Consider the following 15,286-nt stretch of genomic DNA (forward strand, 5'->3'; position numbering starts at 1 on the left):
GGATTTTTGTATTTGAATAGCGTCAGTTGCATTTTAATTTGTACATGCAGTGGTTAAATGCTGGCCTTGTCTTTGAAATAAATTAAAGCAAAGTTAAATGCTTAAAAATAAATTTGTTCTTTACAGGTTTTGCAGAATGTCCTTAACCACAGTAATAAAATATCCCTGTGCATGCCTGAGTCTCAACAGCAGAATACTCCTCAAAAGTCTGAAGCAAATGGTAACAGTAGTCCAAGGAGTGATGTAAGCACAGACAGCAAATTAACACCACCTGAATCCCAGTCACCTCTGCATTGGTTAGCTGATCTGGCAGAGCAGAAAGCCAGGGAAGAAAAGAAAGGTACATGTTTGAAACTGTCACATCATGTCCATGATTTTGGGGGCACCACTGATATGTAGTTGAATTAACTGGGAAAAATTCTGAGTTTTCTTTCCAACAAAAAGGAAAGGTGTTGTTCTTTCCCCACTTAATTTTAATCTTGAAACTGCAGTGCCTTCTCCTGATGGCATTAGAATCCCTTACCACAAGAGTCACTAGTGAATGCGTGGGTAATGTGGCAGTGTTTCCAGCTACAGCATCTCTCATTTGTGACTCACTCAGCTGCATGTCTGAGATGCTGAGGAGGGTCTTTTTATGGTCATGCTGTTTGTCTGCATTTTGAAGGATCCAGTTCATCCTCTGGTGTGATTTCAGGTGAATAAAGTACTAGTGCTTCAGTGTATTACCACCATTATAAAATGCAGGATACTGGTGCTGTTCCTACGTCTGCGTCATGATACAACAGTATAAACTTCCAATGATTATTTTTCTTTTAGAGAATAAAGAATGTCCTTCTGGAAAGCATTCAAAGGAAGAGAAAGATCAGGATAGTTTGGAGTCCCAAAACTGTAAAAGCTCCCCTCCTGCATCCCAAAACAATGAGCAGGGCTCAACCTTACGAGATTTATTAACTACAACAGCAGGCAAACTGCGTCTAGGTTCTACAGATGCTGGTATTGCTTTTGCTCCAGTTTACTCTACAGGAACAGCAGTAAGTGTTCACAAGATACATGTCTTTTTATACCAGGATTTGAAAATATCTAAGATTTGTTTTGGTACATTATAGTTAGAGCATCCATCCTGCATTGCTGTATTGCTTTAAATGTAAAAAAAAAACCCAAAAAACCACGACTTGATATGCACATGCACACATCTGCATTAACATTTTATATATATATATTAGCATATATATATATATATATATATGTATATATAGAGAGAGGGGGGGGGAGGGGGGAAAGAATTGATACGTACTATGAAGAAAATGTCCAGGAAGTTCAATAAAGCCCTAATCTGACAAAGATTCCGATATATTGAGTTATGTAATAACTACTATATATATATATATATATATAACTACTATTAAATAATTTCTAACTTTGTCATGTAAGAATGCATGTGTTTTTCTGTAAAGGAAGTAGATAGCTCCAGGCTTCTAATTGCTAATGAAATGTTCTATTGTAAAAGGAACTGCATGAACTTCATTTGCTGTTCTGTTGTTGAAGCATATATTTGTTTGTTTTCTAATAGAGTGGCAAGAGTGGAAGGACTATGCCAAACATTCTTGATGACATAATTGCTTCAGTAGTAGAAAACAAGATTCCACCAAATAGAGCACCAAAGATAAATGTGAAGTCTGAAATAAGGGATGAGCCAAAGGATAACAAAAAATGTGTTCAGGATGACTCTAGTAAACTGTATGGGGATATTCAGTATTCGTGGATCTGTGATAAACATGTTTTGTGGCTCAGAGACCATAAAAACAGTAACAACTGGAAGCTCTTCAAGGAGTGCTGGAAACAAGGAAGGGTAGGTATTGAAAGGACAAAGTTACTCTATATTTGCAGGTAGATAGACTACCTTGAGTAGTTTAAACATCAGTTAACTGCTAATAATAAGTAAGAAATTACTGATGTGAAGATGGAAATTTCAAAACCATGTGTGTGTGGCATCATGGGTGTGGTTGCTGTTGGAGGAAGTGTTAACAGCTTAGTAAAGGCAAGGTCTTCAGCTTGTGTGTTCCAATGCATTTGTGCCCCTGCTTAATTGAAGGAAATGTTTATGTCCAAAAGGATAAGTATTGATTTTTATAATTTTGTTGTATATTTTCCAGCCTGTTCTCGTGTCCGGTATGCATAAGAAAATGAACTTCAGCCTGTGGAAAGCTGAGTCAATTAGTCTAGATTTTGGAAACCAGCAGGCTGATATCTTGAATTGCAAAGACAGTATTATTTCAAACACCAACGTCAAGGAGTTCTGGGATGGATTTGAAGATGTTTCAAGTACGTTTCAAGTTACTTTAAATGTGTTATTCCATTGATTCTGAACATGACTACTGTTAGACACCACAATTAAAAATGGTCTTTATGGATCTTGAGTCTTCAAATAGACTTGAATCTAGAAAGAAAGCTGTGGGTAATCTGTTTCCAAAGAACATGATAGAAATGTGTATTGTGTGCCTGGGCAGAATTAAAGATACAGTAGTGTACTTGTTAGGTCTGACCAAGAAACCAAACAAATGTAACTGTTCCTCAACTAGCTGAGTTTGTTTTGCATTTTCTTGAGTCTTGACATTTAATTATGTCCTGTTTTAGGGATGAAATCTTTGTAGACAGATGAAGATTTCATTTGTATGTTTTAATTGAATAATAAAGTAGTAATTTTTATTCATTTCTATGTTACTTGCAGAACGACAGAAAATAAAAAATGGGGAAACTGCTCTACTGAAACTGAAAGATTGGCCTTCTGGTGAAGATTTCAAGGCTATGATGCCAGCAAGGTATTTGAGTGTAATATTAAACGTTCTTAAGTCAATCTCCATGTTTTCTTTCTCCCTGTGTAATGATACAAATTCAATTACATTCTTCTTTGTTTTATTCTGCAGATACGAGGACTTACTAAAAAGTTTACCCTTGCCTGAATATTGTAGTCCAGAAGGAAAACTGAACTTAGCTTCTCATTTGCCAGGGTTTTTTGTCCGTCCAGATTTGGGACCCAGGCTATGCAGTGCATATGGTGAGTAGGGTCTAGAAATATAGCAGTTACCTCTTCCCTTAGAAGTGTAAAATATCTAATATTATAACACCTGATAGAAAGCTGAGCTTCTTTGGAGGGTAGTTTTTCACTGAATATAGGGTAAGTACTGACTTTCAACAGTACATGCACCTCAGATGTGAGAGTTTATTATTTCTGCATTGCTTTCTTTATTTTTCGTGGTGTTAGTCTAACAATATGAATAGATAGCTACTTCTACACAGAGAGAGAGATTGTCCTTAATAGTGCTGTATGACAAAATACTTAATTCTGTCAGTTCTGGTCAGATATCTCAGCATTTTTCTCATAGTTTGTATTGCCTACTGTGCACTCAGAAAACTGTTCAGAAAAGGTTTTATTCTCCTAAACTGTTTCCAGATTCTCCTTTTTTTTGCAGACCTTTGTACAATTCTGTTTTATGAGTTGTTTTAATAGGACAAGAATTGAATTGTAATTTGTAGCATGATGGCTTTGATTTAAAAAGTTCTCCAGATGTCCTTTGAAATAAAAATGTTAACCATAGTGATCAACATATGGGTCTGAAGAACTGAATCATTAATGACACTTTGATGTAATACTGCTGCAAGGCTTAGTGTTCTGAAATGTCCTTTTGACATAAACATGTATGTTTTCAGATACTAAAATTTATTTTAATTCTCCTTTTTGCTTGGGGATTTGGTTTGGCTAAGTGAATCATCATAAAATCATAGGATGGCTTAGGTTGGAAGGAACCTTAGAGATCATCTACTCCAACCTCCCTGCCTGGGCAGGGATGCCTCATCCAGACAAGGTTGCTCAAGGCCTCATCCAGCCTGGCCTTGAACACTTCAGGGAGGGGGGAGAGTTTGCTTATGGCCAGGTATAAAAGTGACACATTTGATTTGATAATATTTTGTATTCACTGTAAGTATTTCTGCCCTGAAGAGCCTGAAGGGCTGTGAAAGAATGTATTGGTCAGCAAATATCTTTTATTATTCTGCTGAAATATTTTTGTTCTGACACAACTACTAGGTAGGACAGTTACCTGAGCAGGCTAAGAGTTACCTCAAGGTGTTTGTTAACAAGTAACATTTTTTTGTTCAGCAACTGCAACAAATGCATGCTTGTAGTCTGCATATCAGTATTTTCACATTAAAACCTGTCTGTACATTAAATGCTATTCTGTGATGCTTGGTGTACTTAGAGAAATTTCTTCTCAGCTGTTTTACATTTCTGTTTGATGGTGAATATGCAATACAAAAATTTTTAATTTTATCTTGTAACATAGGTGTGGCTGCTACTAAAGATCATGATATAGGAACCACAAATCTCCATATTGAAGTTTCTGATGTCGTGAACATCCTTGTTTATGTTGGTATAGCAAAAGGAAATGGAGTACTTTCCAAATCAGGTAAAGGGAAGCTCATTGTCAGAGGTGTAGATGGGCTGAATGATCTGCTGCTTTTAAAATTGTCATTCTTTTGAAGTGAATAGAAAATGCCCATAAGTACTTGCTTAAACCTGGGACATTCTTAAGAATTTGCACAAATGTTAATTCTGCATAAAATACACTGCAGTTGATGAATTATGAAATGGTATTTCAAACTCTTTGCCTTTTTTGCCATTACCTATAATTGATACACTGTTCCTGTGCTGGGACTGGCAGAGCTAATGAAGGTGCAGCATGAAGGATTTTCTCTGGAAGCAGTGGTGGTTCTAACAGTTATGTCAGGATGATATATTTGCCAGACCTGCTGTTTATTCTTCTCCCTCTGGATGCACTGTGTTTGTTTTATTGAATCTGGACAGTAATTTAATTTTTCAGCACTGGAGAGCTTAAATTGGTGTGTGATAGTTTTATACTCTGTATAAGATTTATTGCTTATGTGAAACATTCTTTAAATTGTTGAAATAGTTTTGCTTCTTTCCCCTTTTTCTTTTCTTTTATCATTCCATAATCAGTAAGTGTAGATTTTGGTTGTGCCCAGCAGAGCTGTGGTAGGGTTTGCTGTCTTTGCTTTGTTCTCACTTGTGTACGTACGGACTTAATAGCTGCAAAATTTCAGCATGCTGGGAGAGCTCTGGCTTTTTAACAAGCTGCTGCACAACAGCATCCAAACCAGTGCTATTGCTGACTGCAGGAAAGCACCTTTTTTCTTTTAAATTTTTGGATTTTTAGTGCTTTTTTATTTCAGGTAGGAGAATGGGTTATATGAAATTCAAGAGAGAAGAAAAAGTTTAAAAAGTAAATGTTTTTAAAGGTATTTATGGTATTTCATGTTCTAGTAACTAATTACAAACAAGAGGATTGCCTGGGAGCTTCTGTTATATTCATTGAACTTTATCTGCTCAGTCTCAGTCCAGAAATTTGAACACCAGAAAATAAGGTGTTTCTGTCTCACTGATTTTTCCTGTCTCACTTTTAAAAAGTGTTTTTATGTTGAATCTCAGGAGTTTTGAAGAAGTTTGAAGAGGAGGACTTGGATGACCTTCTGAGGAAGCGATTGAAAGATTCAAGTGAATTACCTGGTGCTTTATGGCACATTTATGCTGGCAAAGATGCTGACAAGATAAGGGAGTTTCTGCAAAAGGTTAGATTTTTAATAGATAATTTTATAAATACAATACTAGTAAATTGACAAAATCACAGACTCTATCCCCAGGTTAAGGGAAGCGGGGGGGAAGCAAAATTCTTTCATCTGCAGCACATAAATCATAATTGACCTGCTAAATCAGTTAACAACTAAAATATATAATGTATGTACTCACCTGTTAAGATTTTCAGCTAGCCTGCCAACTCTGAAAGTTCAGGAGTTCATGGAGATACATTCTTTCCCTGTCTGTATTAAAAAGGAAATTTTTTACAGTTTTAGTATTGGCATTTGTAATGTTTTTCTGTCACCTATGCACTCCTGCATTATCATTGAATATTCCAGTGCAAAAAATCCCAACCTTGCAACCTGGCAGCCACTGATTTTGCTAAGGACTCTGTCATGCCACTGAGCTCAAAGAACGTGCTTTGGCTCTTGGTGAAGATGAGAGCATGGGAGGATATTTGTACCCAAGAGCAACAAACTTCTTCAGCTTTACCTACAGTGCAGATCTTTCTTTAAAAGCATATGATGGACAAGTTAGAGCCACATCAGAACCTTTCAGGCCATTACTTACCATGTGGGATGAATAGCCACCAGTGGGCCATTGGTAGTCACGAATGGCCTCAAATTTAGCGATACCATATTGGGAGCAGTTTTCTGTGCCTCATCTTGAGGATGTTTTCATCCTCTAGAAGGCAGTCTTGATGGGTAACTTAGAGATACCAAAACATAACTGAAGTGGTTGCTTGAGGAAAGGAAGTCTTCAGTGTCTTCTACTGTGGGAAGAAAGCTGATGAGTTTTAACTGGCTGAGCCAAAGGGCCCATATACAGGCTGGAGGCCAAGGTCCCTGCTGCAAGCAGGCAGAGCCTAAAATTCATCAGCAAAGATTCTCTTGGACAATAAGGCAGTGTTTCAGTCCCAGCACAGCTGTCCTCTGGTGACTCAAACATTGGCTTTTTGGCAGGCTGAACTGTGGGGGAAAATAAGCACTAGTAAATAAAATAGAGCTAGGTCCAGGAGATTATGAATTATACAGCAAGGCTTTTCTGCTCGTTCAGAAAGTAGATGCTCATAAAGGAGATGGTTGGAAAAGAGCACTGTGAACAGACTCACGATTGGAAGGAAATAGGTGGGCAATGAGTATTACTCAGGGTTTCTTCTTTCAGAGTAAGTCAGGGATATTTTGAAGCTTGCTGAGCAAGCAGGTTTAAAGTATGATGCTATGTTATGAAGTTAGTCATTTGTGGCTACAGCTTGCCACAGTATCCAAAACGAATTGTGTACCCCCTTGTATTTTTGGTGTAGTGGTATTTTTTAAATACCAAATTGGAGATAATATGACTAGACCTTGGGACCACTTTGCCTGCTGGTAAAAGAGAGAAAATCTTAGTATCTTTTTAGTACAGAAGAAGAGCGATAACACACAAGAAGTTTCAATCTCTGCATCACATAATTAACTATATTTAATATCAATATGAGTCAAACCCTATGTTTTTAATGAGATAATTGTCTCCTGAGTCAGGACAGATGGGTTGGATATGTGTTCTTTATTATTAGTCACTATGATTGATTAATTGGCAAATGATATGGGGTAAAAAGTGAACACTGTGGTTTACTTGATAAGAAATGGTTGTTGGAGTTGTATCTACCACGGTCAGGAAGTTTGGGTTCTTTATGTCCATTTTTTCTGAATTCCTTGATGGGGTGGTTGGAAAATGCCTTCTTGTCAATGGTTGAGATTGAGAGGGGATCTCTTAAAGTCCTTTTATCAAGCCCTGTGCTCAAGCAGAGTCACCTAGAGCAAGTTTCCCAGGACTGTGTCACCTTTAGTTTTATCTGCTGCTTTCTTACTGAGCTAAGGTTGTGATATTGAGTTTCCATCTCAAAACTGAATGTTGTGAGATTTAGGAATTTGCAGCACAGCAAGTCCTGGGTCAGATTTTATTTCCTTGATGAAATAAGTCACACAGCAAACGTGTTGCTTATTAATAGGCTGTTGTGCTGGATTCTTTAAAGCTTTACATTTTGAAGTGTTGTCTGTAGATATCCTCAGTGCAGTGGGGCTTGCCAGTTCCTTAGAGGGTCTTTTGAATCTCTAGCTTAAATTCTCCTTTGGGTATTGGAACAAAGTTGTGTTGCTTCATAAGTATACTTACAAGTTGTCAGCACAAGGTTCAGTTGCTTTTAAAGGTAACTTAGGATGGTTTTTGTTCTTACAGATAGCAAAAGAGCAAGGCTTAGAAGTTTTACCAGAGCATGATCCAATACGTGATCAGAGTTGGTATGTGAACAAGAAACTTCGCCAAAGACTTCTTGAGGAATACGGAGTAAAAACCTGTACAGTTATTCAGTTCCTTGGTGATGCCATTATTCTGCCAGCAGGAGCACTTCATCAGGTAATGTACATCTGCTTAAAGACATACCAGATTAAATAGCATAAATACAGTAACTTTTCTCAAAGATGTAACTCTATCTGTACTCAGATTTTATTTTCCTACTGGTAGCTATTAGTGTTTATGAATGTCTAGTAAATTAACATTTGCTTGTATAGATGACTAGCCAGTACTAATATATAGCAGCTTGAATGCTTGAAATAAAAACTCCTTTTTTCCTTTAAGGTAAAAAATGAGCAGACTCTTAACAGCTTCTTTCCACTTTTCACTTCATTATTGAATCTCTAAACAAACTGGTGGTAGGTGTGGCAGAGTCAGGGTGGTGTGGGTTTCTTGTTGTTAAGTGTTTTGGTTTGTTTTTTTACTGCCAAACCAGAAGTTCAGAACCAAAATAGGTCTGGATGTCAGTTGTCTCTTTCTTCAGCTGTAAGAGAATTGTAGAGGCAGTCAGGGTGCAACAAGATGTTTCTGTAATACATTATCCCTCTTGCAGCTTTCCTTCCTGTAAGAAAGAGTGACCTTTGCAGCAGATGGGCTGATTTAGTTCTTAGTTATGTAGGAAAAAGTACTGCCAGTGGGCTGGTTCTGGAGAAGCAGTATGGATTTGTGTGGCAAGCTTCAGTCCTCTCCTAGCACAAAGCTTTTTTTCATTTTGTTTGGTGCTCTTTTTTCTCACAGTCTGCTTCTTGGTGAAAGAAGAAAGCAGAGTTGTTTAGACATGATTTTTGGGCAGCTCTGGGAATATTTCTTCCTTCACTCTGTGAACCTTTTCTCATTTCAACAGGAAATGCAGCCTGCTGCCTTGCCAGCTCTCAAGCACCAGTATTTAGGTGGCTGGCTATCAAGGCATGATGAGCATCCCCACCCTGCAGCAGGGCTTGTAAACCATCTTGCTGTGAAACTTATCATTGATCTCCACCTGGGTTCAAGCAAGGCCAGGCTTTTCTGAAGGCCATGCTGTTTGTTTTCTGATTTGCAGATCAGCTTCCAGCTGCTGCCTCTTCTGGGCAGAGAGGAAACAATGGCTTGACCAGGCGTGACCAGGGCAGGAGGATTTACTCTTTGAAAAAAATGGCTGGGTTGTAGTGATGACAGGTGTTACATCCTTAATCTGTCTGCTGGCTGTGTCACTTACTGGGTGACACTGAGTGCAGCAGGTACCTTACCCAGACCAGACTCCTTTGTCATTCTTGCAAGTCTACAGATGGGTTTCATGTGGTGGTGTGCGAACCTTGTGTGATCTGTGTGGTTTTGTTTTCTGGCAAAATAAAGAGGAAAGAAAAACATGAGTGACTAAATCTTGGGTTGTTGTAGGTGGCTTTTTCCTGTACCGTGTTTCCAGGGCTTGATGTTGCTTCAGAAAGGGGAATGAGCATCTGGCATTGCTGTTGTTCTTGGTTCCTGTTAGGCTAAAGCAGTTAGGATTCCCAGAGTTGGCAAGATTTGTATTGCATCCTCTGGTAACCTTATTCTGATCTCTCGAAACAAGGATGATGCCCAAGATACAAGAGTCAAAAGGGAACACACAGAAAATACCCAACAACCTGGGAAATTTTTTTTATATAGAACGTGGAATTATATAAAGGTGTACAGATTATAAAACACGAAGCAGCACGACTGTTCCAGGTTTCCCTGCAGTTCATGGGTTTAAGGACCAAAAATAAGACCACTCTTATCTTTATCTCCTTGGCTTTAAACTCCAGATTGTGTTTGAAGTGGTAATTCTCTAGCTTCTGGCACTAAGGAGTTAATAACATCATGTTTTTAAACCTTAGTGGGTGAAGCTGAGAACCTTTTCATCTTCAGTAAGAAGTTCCTGTGAATCTACTGCGTAGGAGGAAATGAAAGCATCATGTTCTTTCATGTACATGTATAGTACTCTGTGTAGAGATGCATAAATACTGACCTTAGGGATCAGCACCAACACTTCTTATATACAAAGCACATTTTAAACACCTAAAAATAAGTCTGAACAGGAATACATACCAGGTTAAGTTTATATGTTGTTTCAGATTTACATAGACATCATGAATATTTAATAATTAAAACTGAATTAGTTGATACTAAATTTGGTGGAAATTAGCATTTTTATTAATGTTGTGGAGCAGAGGAAATCAGGCTGAGGGATGGAGTTAGGGATCTGGGCTGCCTGCGGTCACTGCGTAATGTGGCTTAGACCCTGCTCTCCTGGAGCCAGCCAGGATTGTTGCCACACTGCTGCTTCTAACCCACTGCTATAGAATTACATGTTCTTTGACACAGAGGAGGCTGAGTGTATTCCTTCTAGATGTTCCTTTTTTCCTTCAGCTTCTATGGATTCATGCATAGCTTTTAAAGTAACCTTTTCTTAATATTCCATGGTAGCATAAAGCATTTGTCTGGCTTCTCAGGTTTTTTGCCCTGCTCCCTGTGTATGTGCAGGCAGCAGTCACATCCCCTTTGTGATCACTTCAGTAAAGTCAGACTGTTCTGTGGTGGGATGGGAGGGAAGGAGAACCTCTCCTTCGAACTGTGCTGGTCAGGAGGAATTGCTCTCTTGGGGAAACCAGAAATAGGTAGTGTTGGGCTGGTCACCTTTGCATATGCTTCCCTGAATATACTGAGTGATGCAGTGTAGGATTGCATCTCCTTTCTTGGATGTATGAGTAGGGGAGCTTGGAGTGTCCTCTGCTTGCAAACATCTGGGTGCTCTTCTGTCACTGGCACTGGGAACAGCAAGCCCTCAGCTCTCCTTGGAAACTTCCCCAGCTTAAAAAAAAGGGGCTTTTACTGTTCTTTTGAACGATTTGCTCTTTCTGCTGCTCTGCTCTGGGTCATGCTGTGTCACAGCCGTCTTCTAAGGCTGCCCTCCCTGGTCTTAATTTGGTGACCCCAAATTTGTGGAATGCTTCAGCATTGAATTAAAAGCTGGAAATACTTGCATCAGTGATGGAAATGTGTTGTTCAGGCTACATGCAAAACTTGTTCATAGTAGAACAGGTTATTATAATCTTGTTGTTTATAGTGGTGCTATCTTGATTTAACAGCAGGATTATGTATTGTAAAATAACAGGCTGGAGGTGAGGCGACATCCTGGCGATGTTGCGATAGGGATGTGGGTCGGGGCATTGATGTGCGGGAGCTGCGCATGCGGGGCCGAGCGGCGTGAAGAAAGGCGGAGCCTCGGCCTCAGGACAGGAGCCGTGTCCGTGGGGGTGGATGGTTTCCTTCCTGCCCGTTCACCTTTCTGGCCCAGCCGAGGTCTTTTCCGACCCTCGCCTGTCAGCCGGGCTGTGCTGGAAAACCCCTGCTGTGTGTGGGCTGAGGGCCAGGACGTTCTCTGGGTTCAGCTGGAACTGGCAGAGTCGTGGGAGTGCTTAGTCCTCAGCCTCGGGAACCTCGGGGGAATTGTTGCTAAACATACTTATTTGTGTGTGTCATTGTATCAGCTTGTTTTATAAATATTATAAATAGAACTGCCTGGGCTGTCAGGAGGGCATTCCCATGTTAAGGACCAGCCTGGCTGGGTAATATCTGGTCCTGCACCCCAACAAGACGGGCCCTGGAAAGGAAGGAGGTTTAAGGCACAGCAGATTGAAAGAGCTGAGGGCAGCAGGGTGTCCAGGAGGGTGTCGAAATCAGTAAAACCTTCTCTTGGTGAGGAGAAAGTGAAAGAGTGGTGTGGGATTTGCATGGAGGGTAAAGTAAAACAGGGGCAGGGAGAGGCTGGAAACAGGTGAGAAGCAGAAGAGGGGGCTGGAGCTGCACAGAGACCTTTCTGCTGCAGCTCTGTGAAATTCCCTGAGTGCTGCTGGGAGCCCTGTGGGGCCACTTCTGCAGCTGTCTCCTTGCTCCTGGCTTTCTGCTGTTTCCAAATTGTGTGGCATCTCAACAAACCCTCTTGTCTCCAGAATGGTTTTGCTTCCAAGTAATCTGCAGGAGGAAGTGGTGCTGCTTTTGTCCTTCATGACTGCTAGGCTGCAGAAAGGCTCACGTACAACACATGTGAAAGGGCTGCTAACCTAATAAAATAGCACTTGGGCAGCATTTCTGAAGAAGAAGGTAATTTTTAGATAAGTGCTGTGTCCTATGCTGTGTTGTCCCCAAAGGTTTTTTTGTGTTCCATATCAGAATGGAAGTTTGAAGAGTATGCATTACAAAACTGTGTTGCTGGGCTTGAGGTTAAAACATAAGAGAGAGCATCAGTACTGAGCAGGGTGGGAGGGCTTGCTGGAATGGTGAAGGTGCTCCCTCCCACCCCTCCAGGCTTTTAAATAAGCAGAATTGACATTGCACAACCATGAGCAGTTGTTGGAATTTGGGGAAATTAGTTTCTTGGCATGCTGTAGAAACAGTGTGATTTGTAAGGGCTTGGGGGTGTAAACCCAATGCTGTGTGTTTCTGAAGAGTGTAAACAGGAGTTTACAGGGATCATTTTGTCCTTTCCCCTGTCCTCCAGACACAACCTGGGTGGCAGGAGATGGTGTCAGTTTCTCTCAGTAGTTACTTCTCATTAGTACGAATAAGCCTTTAGAGAAAAAAGGAAATTATTTTTTCCTTTCTGCTTGTAAACCTGCCCCTTGGTTCATGTTTTTATTCCTTATTTCTTAAAATATCTCCACCAGCAGTTACTTTTCAGCAAACGTGGCCAGTTGTGCCTGGCAGAGCAGGGGTGCAGTGGGGTGCCCCGTGGGTGCGGGGGAGCTGGGTCCCGCGGGGCAAGGCTGCGGCTCAGCCCCTCTGCGCCTGCGCGGTGCATTGCGGTAATGGTGCACAGCAGCAGTGCCTGTGCAGCTGAACGGGGGTGGAATAACACCTCGGAGTGTGTTGAATTCGTGTCAGAGCCATCTACAGGAAGAAGCAGTGGTGCACAGGCAGATGTGTGTTGTTCAAAGTGTCCCCCTTGCCAGAAGGCAGTGTAAATAAGACAAATGCACTCACTGCTATGTAAAACTCATGCGGTTGCCCTTCAGTCTGAGAAGCCCGTGGTTGAAGAGATCTCAGGGCTCACTGTTTTCACAGATATCGCTGCCAGAGGATACCCCCAAAATATTAATTATTAATCTCTTCTTGTCATTTTGGATAGGTGCAAAATTTTCACAGCTGCGTTCAAGTAACCGAAGACTTTGTGTCTCCAGAACATCTCGTGCAGTCCTTTCACTTAACGCAGGAGCTGAGGCTGTCAAAGGAAGAAATCAATTATGATGATAAACTGCAGGTAGGAAATGAATTCTTCTCTGGAAGCTGTTGGGAGGGCAGGGCATGCTCAGGCTCATTGAAATGCGGAGCTGTTCGTGGAGCCACTTCCTTGATGCTGTTCACACAGAATAACAATGAGCAGCAGCATGAATGCCAGGGGTGTAAATGACTCTCCCTTGAATTGCTGGTTTTATTTTTTTTTAATTTTTTTTTTTTTTTTACCATCCTCTCAGTCTTAAAGGCAGGTATGATGCAGAGTTCCTTACAAAATCTGTCTGTTCTTGCAGGTTAAAAATATCTTGTATCACGCAGTTAAAGAAATGGTGAGAGCTTTGAAGATTCACGAAGGTGAAATGGAAGACATGGATGAAAACTGAGCGCTCTCTGCTATTTCTTGTGAACATCAAGTGGAGGTTATTTTTTCTAATATCTGAACAAGTATGCACACTAGTGTAAGCTTCACAAACCATCAGTGCCAAGAAAACAGTCATCGCATTTACTGACACTGCAACGGTAGAGCTTGTATCACAGCCACTGTGATTACACCTTAGACTTGCAAACAATTGAGCAGCAGTCTGCTGTCCTGTATTATAATGTACATGAAGTTTGTGAAATGTCAAAGATTTAAGATGATGTATTTATTTTTGGAAAAAAACACAAAATTCTATGCTATATTGTTGATCAAATGTAAATGTGACTTGTACAGTTTGCTAAAATAATTCAGATATTTTTCACTACATTGAGACAGTTACTGTGAGAGTAGGACACAAACACCAGCTATTGCCTGCATTTGGGATCTTGCTGAGTCCGCACAGCAGTCATGTCATAATCTGAAAATTACTGCCAAATAATTGTAAACTTTGTAAATATAAAGTATATAAAGTAGATATTAAATACAGACACTTCAGTATTTTATTGAAGCTATTCAGTGTACAATTAAACGTTTTCGAAAGGTGTAATTTATTTAAAAATTGTCTCATTTTGGTAAAATTTATGTGAACTTTTAAAGCTAAATATTAAACTTAATATGCTGTGTAAATATATACATATATACATTCAATGATGTATTTTTTTAAAACATTGGCTTGCTTTAATTTGTTAAAGTGCAAGTGTTACACATGCTTTGTACATTGAAGTTGAAAGGGGTTTTACATTTTCCATTAAAATGACTTTATCAAATGTTGTCTGGTGGTTGTTTTTTAGCTGTTGGCTCCCAGCGGTGCCTCATGGATTCCAGGATCCCACAGCCTCAGGCTGGAAACTCTCAGCTGCCCTCTCTGGGCCTGGGACAAAACTGCGACAGGAAGTGCTGGAACACAGCTCCAGTGGCTGAGCCAGAGAGCCCCTCCTTGGGAATAAAACCATTCAGATATTGCTTGTGCCCTGTCTTTAATCCAAGAATGACTTTGGGCGTTGGGGGGAAGGAATTTCTATAGGACAATTTTTATAGCATCTTGGCTCTTCACAGTTCGAGTAATACAGCAGAGTAATGGATGTTTAAAAAAAAAATATTTATTTAATAATAGAGAGTTGAGTAGAATTCCTGCTCTTGGAGTTGGTTTAAAGTGTAAATGGATTTAAGTAATTAATAAGTTTAAATGTTGTATTAAATATTAGCTGCCTCTGCTAGAGAGCTCATGATGTGTCCCAGAGGGGACAGTCACTACCCTGGGTGCTGCTCATGGTCTGACAAAATCTGACCAGCTTTTGGGTCACCAAAAAAAAAAAAAAACGTATAAATTATCTTCAGAAAAAAGAAACATGGAAGCAGTTTCTGGTTCCAGCAACAAACCTCTTTAGCTTATTATTATTTTTTTGTTTGAAGTTGCTAAGAAAAATACTGAGTTAATATTCCTTTGCTTGACTTCTTGACTTTGTACCTGGCCACATGCAGCCTCTCCCTCTAAGTGTGTAGCAGAGGCAGAGCATTGCCTGAAGATTCAACACCTGCCAGTGTACATTTGCAGGTGGACTGTTGTTGCACTTTTTAATTTCAGGCTATGTAAAAGAGTGAATCTGAAGTCTAAATATTTTACCCTTTTGAGTTGAGTCTCAATGAGGTGCTTG

At 40.0% G+C, this 15,286-nt stretch overlaps 1 protein-coding gene across 7 annotated transcripts in view; it reads left to right on the forward strand.

Annotated features, from left to right (window-relative positions):
- The window catches only part of JMJD1C (jumonji domain containing 1C), a 163,981-nt gene extending 149,583 nt beyond the window's left edge, over nucleotides 1–14,398 (forward strand). For all 7 annotated transcript variants that reach the window (XM_071749117.1, XM_071749118.1, XM_071749119.1 and 4 more), the window contains 11 exons: nucleotides 127–340; nucleotides 817–1,031; nucleotides 1,571–1,849; nucleotides 2,154–2,322; nucleotides 2,729–2,819; nucleotides 2,925–3,055; nucleotides 4,341–4,463; nucleotides 5,504–5,643; nucleotides 7,868–8,044; nucleotides 13,107–13,238; nucleotides 13,507–14,398. In XM_071749117.1, coding sequence (XP_071605218.1) covers nucleotides 127–340; nucleotides 817–1,031; nucleotides 1,571–1,849; nucleotides 2,154–2,322; nucleotides 2,729–2,819; nucleotides 2,925–3,055; nucleotides 4,341–4,463; nucleotides 5,504–5,643; nucleotides 7,868–8,044; nucleotides 13,107–13,238; nucleotides 13,507–13,596 — 1,761 coding nt within the window. In that variant the 3' untranslated portion in view covers nucleotides 13,597–14,398. The remainder of the gene's footprint in view (nucleotides 1–126; nucleotides 341–816; nucleotides 1,032–1,570; nucleotides 1,850–2,153; nucleotides 2,323–2,728; nucleotides 2,820–2,924; nucleotides 3,056–4,340; nucleotides 4,464–5,503; nucleotides 5,644–7,867; nucleotides 8,045–13,106; nucleotides 13,239–13,506) is intronic.
- Nucleotides 14,399–15,286: the final 888 nt, after the last annotated feature.

The sequence above is a fragment of the Heliangelus exortis genome, chromosome 7, assembly GCF_036169615.1.
Source record: "Heliangelus exortis chromosome 7, bHelExo1.hap1, whole genome shotgun sequence".
Lineage (NCBI taxonomy): Eukaryota > Metazoa > Chordata > Aves > Apodiformes > Trochilidae > Heliangelus > Heliangelus exortis.